Source organism: Mus pahari, chromosome 12 (genome assembly GCF_900095145.1).
Source record: "Mus pahari chromosome 12, PAHARI_EIJ_v1.1, whole genome shotgun sequence".
NCBI classification, from domain to species: Eukaryota; Metazoa; Chordata; class Mammalia; order Rodentia; family Muridae; genus Mus; species Mus pahari.
The window spans coordinates 1,117,557-1,126,397 of NC_034601.1; the positions used below are offsets into that span (position 1 = coordinate 1,117,557).

At 51.0% G+C, this 8,841-nt stretch overlaps 1 protein-coding gene across 1 annotated transcript in view; it reads left to right on the forward strand.

Annotated features, from left to right (window-relative positions):
• The window catches only part of C12H16orf96 (chromosome 12 C16orf96 homolog), a 31,078-nt gene extending 22,237 nt beyond the window's left edge, over window positions 1-8,841 (forward strand). Inside the window, exons 10-16 of the mRNA XM_021208852.2 lie at window positions 2,830-2,948; window positions 3,400-3,462; window positions 4,609-4,701; window positions 5,757-5,928; window positions 6,109-6,202; window positions 7,776-7,856; window positions 8,625-8,841. Coding sequence (XP_021064511.1) covers window positions 2,830-2,948; window positions 3,400-3,462; window positions 4,609-4,701; window positions 5,757-5,928; window positions 6,109-6,202; window positions 7,776-7,856; window positions 8,625-8,803 — 801 coding nt within the window. The 3' untranslated portion in view covers window positions 8,804-8,841. The remainder of the gene's footprint in view (window positions 1-2,829; window positions 2,949-3,399; window positions 3,463-4,608; window positions 4,702-5,756; window positions 5,929-6,108; window positions 6,203-7,775; window positions 7,857-8,624) is intronic.

Here is an 8,841-nt window from a genome sequence, read left to right on the forward strand (position 1 = left end):
TGGTGAGTCCCAGCCACATCTGGAGCCATGTTGGAGGCTGACTTCCAGAATGCTTGGGGTGGTGCAAGAAAATTGGTAGGCTGGGGCTTTCTCCATGCCTGTCATTTGTTCATTTATCATTCAGTGACTACCTCGGTGTGCCACACCTTGGGAACGTAGACAGAGAGTCCCAGCCCCTGTGCTCCTTGCTGGATAAACAGTGAGCCAAGCAGATGGGGACACTGTCTTTGTGGTGACATGTTCATCAAAGAAAGGATCCAAATGAGTGCAAAGTCACAACCCCATAGCATCCACAGATCAGGTGACCCATGATTCTCTTGCTGACATGGAGCTGATTCTAAAGCTGGCAATGTGATCCAAGCAGGAATTATCATATAACTCACTGTACTTGGGATGTGGGTGGAGTGTGCACACCTGTAATCCCAGCACTCAGGAGGATCACAAGTTCAAGTCCAGTCTGGGCTATGGAGTCTGGAGTGAGCCGAGGTAATATAGCAAGATCTTGTCTTACAGGGAAAACAAATTGGGATCCAGAATAGTCAAATCCTAAAGCAGAAAGTAGGCTACTGATTGCCAGGGGCTGAGGATTTGGGAAGAAATAGGGGTGACTGGTAATGGAGTTTCCTTGGAGAATGATGTTCTAAAAGTGGATTGTGAAGGCAGATGTGGAGGTATGAGGCTGCAATTTCAGCCCTTCTGATGCTAAGGCAGGAAGACAGTGGGCTCCAGGCCAGACTTGGCTACATAGTGAAGCAGTGCCTCAAAAGAAATAATCATCCACTCCTAACTGGTCCCAACCAATCCCACCCTCAACAGCCATGCAGGGCAGGGGCCTGGGAGAGCTGTCCTGCCTTGTGAGCTGTAGACTTGGGTGAGCTAGCCCGGGCAGTAGAGGGCTTGCCCTGGTAGTGTAGGTGCAAGAAAGATGGTGTGCTGACCAGCTCAGCTCCCACCCAGGCCCAGAGTTGGCCCACCTCAACATTTTCCCATCTAGGAACTGTGTAACATGTGAGGAAGGGGCCTGTCCTACAGACCCAAATCTGCAGCATCCCCATGGCACAGGGCAATAACAATATTCCAGAGGAGCCCCATGAAGATTCAGTATTAAAAGTATAGCAGAAGCCAGAGGCCTTGAAACCGACCAGAGACTCATTGGAATTACTATTTGCAAGTACAGATGTGTGGGTATACTGTGGGACACACTGCAGCTTCCACGTTGAGATTTGTTTTTGTTATTTATTAATTTTTAAATTTTCTTTAGGGGAGATGAAGACTGTGAGGGTGGAGGGCAGAGATGAGAGGACAGGGAGATGAACGGGACTGAGCACATGGTATGAAACGCACAAAAAAAAAATCAACCAACTCTTTTTTTTTTTTTAATTTATTTATTATATGTAAGTACACTGTAGCTGTGTTCAGACACTCCAGAAGAGGGCATCAGATCTTGTTACAGATGGTTGTGAGCCACCATGTGGTTGCTGGGATTTGAACTCCAGACCTTCGGAAGAGCAGTCGGGTGCTCTTACCCACTGAGCCATCTCACCAGCCCCAACCAACTCTTTTTAAAAAGAGAAATAATAAATTTGCCAGACATTGTGGTGCATGCCTTTAATCTTTTAATGTCTTTAATCTCTCTTAAGAGATAGAGGCAAACCAGGTGTGGTGGTACACGCCTTTAATCCCAGCACTCGGGAAGCAGAGGCAGGTGGATTTCTGAGTTCGAGGCTAGCCTGGTCTACAGAGTGAGTTCTAGGACTGCCAGGGCTATACAGAGAAACCCTGCCTTGAAAAACCAGAGAGAGAGAGAGAGAGAGAGAGAGAGAGAGAGAGAGAGCGAGCCTACCTCAGCAGTAGTAGTAATATTTGATTGTGATGTTTCCATACTTTATTAGTCATGGTTCTCTAGAGTCACAGAATTTATGAGGAGTCTCTATAGAGTAAAGGAATCTATTGATGACTTACAGTCTGCAATCCAACTCCCAACAATGGTCAGTAGCAGCTGTGAATGGAAGTCCAAGGATCTAGCAGTTGCTCAGTCCCACATGGCAAGCAGGCAAAGGAGAGTCTTCCTTCTTCCAATGTCCTTATATGGTCTCCAGCAGAGGTGTNGCCCAGATTAAAGGTGTGTGCCACCACACCTTTAATCCCAGATGACCTTGAATTTGGAGATCTCCCTGCCTTAATATTCTGGAATCCATAGCCACTATGCCTCAAGATCTCCATGCCAAGGTCTAGGTCAGAAACTTCTATCTCCCAGCCTCCAGGTTAGGGTCGCTGGGGAGCCTTCCATTTCTAGATTGTAGTTCATTCCAGATATAGTCAAGTTGACAACCAGGAATAGCCACTACGAGTTCGAGGCCAGCCTGGTCTACAAAGTGAGTTCCAGGACAGTCAGAACTACACAGAGAAACCCTGTCTCAAAAAAAAAAAAAAAAAAAAGAAAAAGAAAAAAAGAAAAAAAAAAAGGAATAGCCACTACACATACTTTGTGAGTATATTAAAGGAACTGTCCATTTTACATGCAGTTTCCATAAATATTTATCAGATTGTGAAAGTCAGGGCATGGTGTTCACTAGAGAAATAGTTTTCCAGCCTCCAACCCTGCAATTGAGCAGAACAGTGGGTTTGGAGGCAGGAACTGATGTCATTTCTTGCAATGGCCACTGGGAATCTCACCTTGCAACTTCCCTGTGTCAAGAGCACCCGCAAAGCCATGCGCTAAATGGTTTTCCTAAGGCCCTCGATGTCTTTCTCTTCTTCTGTGTATGACTCCACAGGCTGTTCCGGTGAGCTCACTGACTGTCCTTCTGTCTTCCCTGTGATTGGCAGCTAGTCCAGAGCGATCTGAATAGCCTGAAGAAGGACATAGAAGAGGTCTGGAAGGTCGTCCGGAAGCTTCTGCTAGAAGGTCTCAGATTTGACCCTGACAGCGCTGCAGGCTTTAAGAAGTGAGTTCACCAAGGGTGGTACTGCTGATGCTCCTGCCAACAGAGGAAAGTCTAGAATTCCTGATCTCAGCTATGGGGAGGGGGGCAGGGAGGAAGGGAGGGAGCAGAGCGCTTCTAGCCTTCTCTTCAGATGAGGAAACTGAGGCTCAGAGAGGGGAAGGGAACCAGGACAAGCCTACACAATTGGCAGACCTATCTAGACACTGAGGCCCAGTGATTCCTGTCCCCAGGCAGGCAGGCTCGCGATCAGGTTCCACATATCTCCCTCCACCAAGGGCATTTTTAAAAAAATAGATGTGATGTTGCTGTCTGAGTCTTCAGTGGGCGGGAAACCAAAGCGCTCCGTTCCGGGGCCACAGGCACAGACAAAGGGGACTAAGGGACTTTAAGCTCACCTCACCCCCTGTCCAGGCCCTGTTAACCAAAGGCCACTGACCTCCTTGTCCTCCAGGAAATTGTTCGAGAGGGTGAAGTGCATCTCCTGCGACAGGCCCGTAGAGATGATGACTGGCCCGTGAGTACTGCCGCCAGAGGGCGCCCTCCAGGTTTGCAGGATCCAGCATACAGTGTAGGCCCGGTGTGCTTTTCTACTGTAGTCACCTGTAAACACCCTGACCCCGCCCTGCAGGCCTCAAGCACATACAGCTGTTCCATATGCAAATGTACACACCCACCCATGTATATACCCATCCCTCTATGCCATTCTATAGCCACCACCTGTTCCACCTCTGTGGTTCCCTAGATGGGGGTGTAGGTCTGTCCTCTAATCTTTAACGCTGTCAGGGCATTGTTCCAGAGACTAAGGGAAATTACATAAACAGGGAGAACTATTGGAAGGATATGAATGTCCAGGCCTATCTCTGGTTACGAGGCTTGTTCCTTGGTGCCTTCCTGTGTTTTATAAAATGCTAGCCAATGTCTCGCTGAGCACACATCATTGCGACTTTCCATCTATATGTAAGGACACTTCTGCGTGTTTAACCACACAGCTCAGATGGAGAGGTGGAGCGGGCCCAGATTCCTGGAAGGCTGTTCTGGGTTTCCTTATTTTTGTTTCCTTTTGGAGGCAAAATACACAGGATACCACCTTAGCCATCTGAAGGTGCGTGCCACAGTTACGCGTCCATGATGTACAGCTGCCATGCTCTCGCACGTCTGTGCCCTTCACCACACCCCTTCTGAGCAGTGCCTCCCCTCCATGTACCCATAGCTCCTGGCAAACACCTACCTGCAACCTCTCTCTAGGATCCCCTTCCTTTGGTTTTCAACTACTATTTACTTACTTACTTATTACTGGAGACAAGGCCTTTCTATATAGCCAAAGGTCAAAGGTAGGCTTAACCTTGAACTTAGTTTGTACTAATAGTATACGCTACCTTTGAACTTGCTACCCTCCTGCCTCAGTCTCCCAAGGGCTGAGCTTGTACAGGTGCACCACTACTCCTGGCTTGGTTTTGACTTTATATCCAGAATGGTGTTTCTACAGTCCCCCAGTTGTCAGAGGTCCTGCGGTTTGTTTGTGGGCTCTGGGCTGTGAGCTGCAAACACCCAGTCTGGGAGCGGGAAGAGTACTCCACTTCCTCTCTCAGGGCCTGGGAGCCTGGGGCCCCCTGCTGGCCACGGCCACCTCTCACAACTCTGGTTTGCTCTGCCTCCGCAGACAGCTGATCACCATCCGCAACACCCCTGGGCTGTCCCGAATAAGGCCAGCCAGTGCCAACAGCTACGAGTATCTGCAGCGGCAGCTGATGAGGTGAGGGCTATGTCCACCCCACCCTCGGAGAGCCAAGACCCCTGCCCTGGAGAAACTTTCCTTCAATGCAGGCACCAATGAGGGCCCAGGATGCCCGTCTGGGAGGTTGTGGTGTGGCCGATAAGGCAGTGGAGCAGAGGAACCAACATTTGTGTTGGCATCTACTGTGACCTGGAACTTAGCTGGGCCCTGTCGCAGAGGCATATTGTGCCAGCTACTCACAAGACGGAGGCAAACGTATCATAAGGGCTTCATAGTAAAACCTGCCTCAAAGTAAAGACGAAAGGGCTGGCATCATAGCTCAGTGACAGCATTTCCTTCCGGCACGCACAGGCCCTGGATGAATCCTTAGCACTGCTGAGTGAATGGGTGTTTGTAAACAGGAGGGCTTCGCCTTAAGGCTTATGAGCCCTGGAATCCAGGGTTACCATGCTTGTTTCCTGTGAGTGAATAACTGGATCCTCTGGGAGCCCTTGCTGAAACTTTGTTGGGTTATAGGGCTTCCTGGGGAAGTACTGTCTATTATCATCCCACTTCACAGTTGAAGAGACTGAGGCTCAGACTATGTGACCTGCCCAAGACCACAGCCAGTGAGTGGCTGGGGAGTCTTACCTGCTATCACTTTTCTCACTTAGCCTAGCCAGCTGCCATCTCCTTCATCCTTGGGTGGCAGGGGTCCTTCCAGGGCCTAGCCTATGTGAGCTTCTGGCCAGGGGTGAGGCCGGGTTGGTGGAGTGAACAACTGAAGGGGTAGTCAGTGCCAGGGAAAGAATGAAACCACCTATGCTGGCTCGCATACTGTGCCTGATGGCTGGAGCCCAGGTCAGAGTGTGCATGTGTGTGGCAAGGCCAGAGCAGGCCTGCAGGTGTGGTTGGTTCAGGGAAGGAGTATGGATTATTTCTCTCCCAGAACTGTCCTTGTCTGTATTGGTTCACCACGCCCCAGGCCTGCCTGCCATTCTGCCCACCTTCCTTGATACTATCCAGAGCCCTGTGCGAGTCTCTGCTGTGGTAGAGGGGTCTCCATGTGGCTGCTGATCTTCTGCCCTGTCCAGGGAACAACAGCAGCAGCTGCATTTCCAGAACTTTGGAGTCCATGAGGAGGGTCAGGGCTTCCAGAAGGACTGGGGTGATGGGCCCCGAAATGAGAACATCTTGAAGCACAAGTCACATGACCTGTCAACACTCTATCCTTATGGGGACCCTGAGCTGATGGACTATGACACTGTGAGTCTGGCTGTGTCCCCTCCCGGAGGCTAGACACCAGCATACCTAGCCCAGGTGTGAGATGAAGCTCTGATCTTTGGGTACCTTGAGGAAGCTGTACTCCGGCTCTGGGCATCTGTGTGCATCAAGGAAAGGGGGTGGCAGGGGAGACCCTGACTTGGGACCTGGGCCATCCCACAGGCGGAGGTGGACATCTTGGGAGTAGACGGAGTTCTGTACAAAGGCCGAATGAGCAGCCAGTTTGGGACTCGGGCTGGGGAGAAGGACATTGCAGGTAAGCACTGGTGTCTCCTGGGATTCCCACTGTGGGACCTGACTCTGCTGGTCAGAACAAGGGGGTGCTGGTGGACTCAGGGCTGGTCTTGCCTTTGGCTGGACCCTGGCAAAGACTGGCAGAGGGGGTGGGGATGCTGGGCTGGTAATGAGAGCTGTGCCAGGCAAAGCTAGTCCACAGAGATCAACTGGACAGTTCCTTGAACACCTTCGAAAAAGGAACAGGAGTTTAGTTGGTGAAGGGGAGGAGAGGGAGGGGTGTGGTCCAGGTTGGGGGAATATAGGTTCAAAGGTCCTGCGGTAGGATGGGTAGGAAGAGATGAATCTTCTTGGAGCATAAACACTAGGGTAAGGGTAAAGAACCTTGAACAGGGCCAGACCCAGGAGGCCAAGGGTCAGACCAGTAAGAGACCCCAACCTTTTTGCACTTTGAATTGGTTGCTATGGTTACCCTGGAGTCTAAGACCTGGAAATTATTGATTTCACCACTGGTTGTGTAGTAAAGTAATACAAAAACGGAGCTTCTCTGCACACCCTGGAGATGTTTTCCCCTGGGAAGGGGATGTCTAAAGCAGCTCTTATATCATGAATGATACGGGATCCTTGGGGCATCTAACCTATAGTAATCCCATGGGCTGCCCATGGACCAGAGCACTAGTTCAGACATGCAGAGGAGGTAAGACTTGGCTGTGCTGCTATGGTAAACTGAAGATACGCCCCAAAGCAGCTGCCAGAGCTAACCACCACAGCCCAGGGCCCAAAGCCGCAGGATGGTTTTCCCAGCTCTCAAGACTGAGGTCCTAAGACACAGTGCTGGCAGAGTTGTGTTCTCCTCAGAGCTGCCCAGTCTCTTCTGTCTCAGCCTGCTCCTGTGACTGCTGAAGCCTCCTGGCTGGGGCCAGGTCACTCCAGCAGCCATTGCTTTCTTCTCTTCTGACTTTCACGAGGACATTTGTCACTGAACTTCAGGCTTAGTGTAACCTAGGGTCATCCTATTTCAAGACCTGAAATAACACCTGCAAAGACCTTTTGTTTCAATAAGGTCACTTCTGTAAGTTCCACAGAATGTACTTTTTAGGAGCCCACGATGTAATGCACTCACAGGCCCTACCCTATTTCCAAGGAGGTAGAACAGCATCTCCCAGGCCCTTTGCCCTGGCAGAAATTGACTGCTCAGCAACCACATTGCAGATCTGAAAGCAGTGTAGCTAATGTTCGATGAGCCCCACCTCTGTGCCAGCCTCTCCAGAAACCTTGCCCGTAGCAACCAGGTGAGGCATTTCACAAATGAACAAGGGAGGTCTGCTTGGGTGAGGCGGTCTCAGGAGAGACGAGTGGACCAGTGGGGAGACACTTAATGCCATCTCCATCACTGAAGACCTTCTACAGGGATCGCCCGAGGGCCTTTCCTCTCAGTGGATGGTATGTAAGAAACAGATTATATAGCGGAGCTTGGGTTGGGACAAGCTCAAAGGCTTCACCTTGCTTGGAAACCCCCAGGATGCAAAGTCTGGCTTGATGTTGGAGTCAGAACTTTGGGCAGGGCTCCAGCTATTTAGATCTTTCCTTCTCAGCTGTGAAAGTTTCATATTACACCATTCCAAACCTGACTGATCGAGTGCGCCCAGGATCCTTACTTGCTCCGGGCTATCCACGTGAGTACCTGACCCACCTGGTGCTCTGGCAGACCTCCAGTTTCTCCTGGTCCTTCCCCATTCCTTTCACTGATATCCCAGATCTTACTCCACTCATCCCCCCACCCCCCTTTACCTTTATGCCTGCCTTGCCCACACACACCCTGCCAGTCACCTTCGTCTGGCTGGGAGGAGGGGGATGGAAGGGGAGGGGAAGTCCTGGGGCCTCCAGTTGTTCTGGGCTTCTTCGAGTTTCTTGGCAGGAGCCTGTCCCCAGAGGTCACCCTGGCTGCAGAGGTGGGGCAAATGAAGTCACTTCTAGTTCTGAGCTTCCTGGCCGGGGCTGCCAGGGATCAATCTGAGAGGACTTAGTCCTTGAGCTTTTTGGTTCACATCTCTGGCCCTCTAGAAGCACCTTAATGTTCACAGAACACCACTTCCTACTGTCTGTCTCTTCTGGTTCTTATCCTTCTGGTTCAGCAGGGTGGTGCTGTTTTTCTTGTCAAAGGTAGAGTAGTTGAGGCTTAGCCCAGATGCCTGTGCCCAAACCCTGAGCCCCTCCCCAAGGTGGACCTCTGAACTCTAGCACCCATCTTGGACTTTCTGTGTCTCAGTCACCCTTGAGGAAGTGTTTAGGAGCAGAACCAGAGGTACAGTGGCCAGTCCTGCCATGGCTTACAGTGTACCTCCAGTCTCCAGCTCCCGTTCCCTGGTGGGGAGAACCCCATAAGGCCAGCTCCTTCCAGAGATGTAGGCACACAGCACGGGTCTCTCCTGTTTCATTTCCAGCCTTGGTCTCCCGCACCAGTATCACCTCTGCCACCACTCTACACTCTGCCACCAACATCACGACGGCACGGCCACCATCCCTGCCACCAGTGCCACAGCTACCACCATTGATCCCTGTCTCAAGGGATACCCAAGAGGCCCCTGGATCTGCCAAGCGCTTGAAATCTCCACGGCTGTAGCACACCAACCTGTGAAACCCAAGCCTGAGACCCAACTA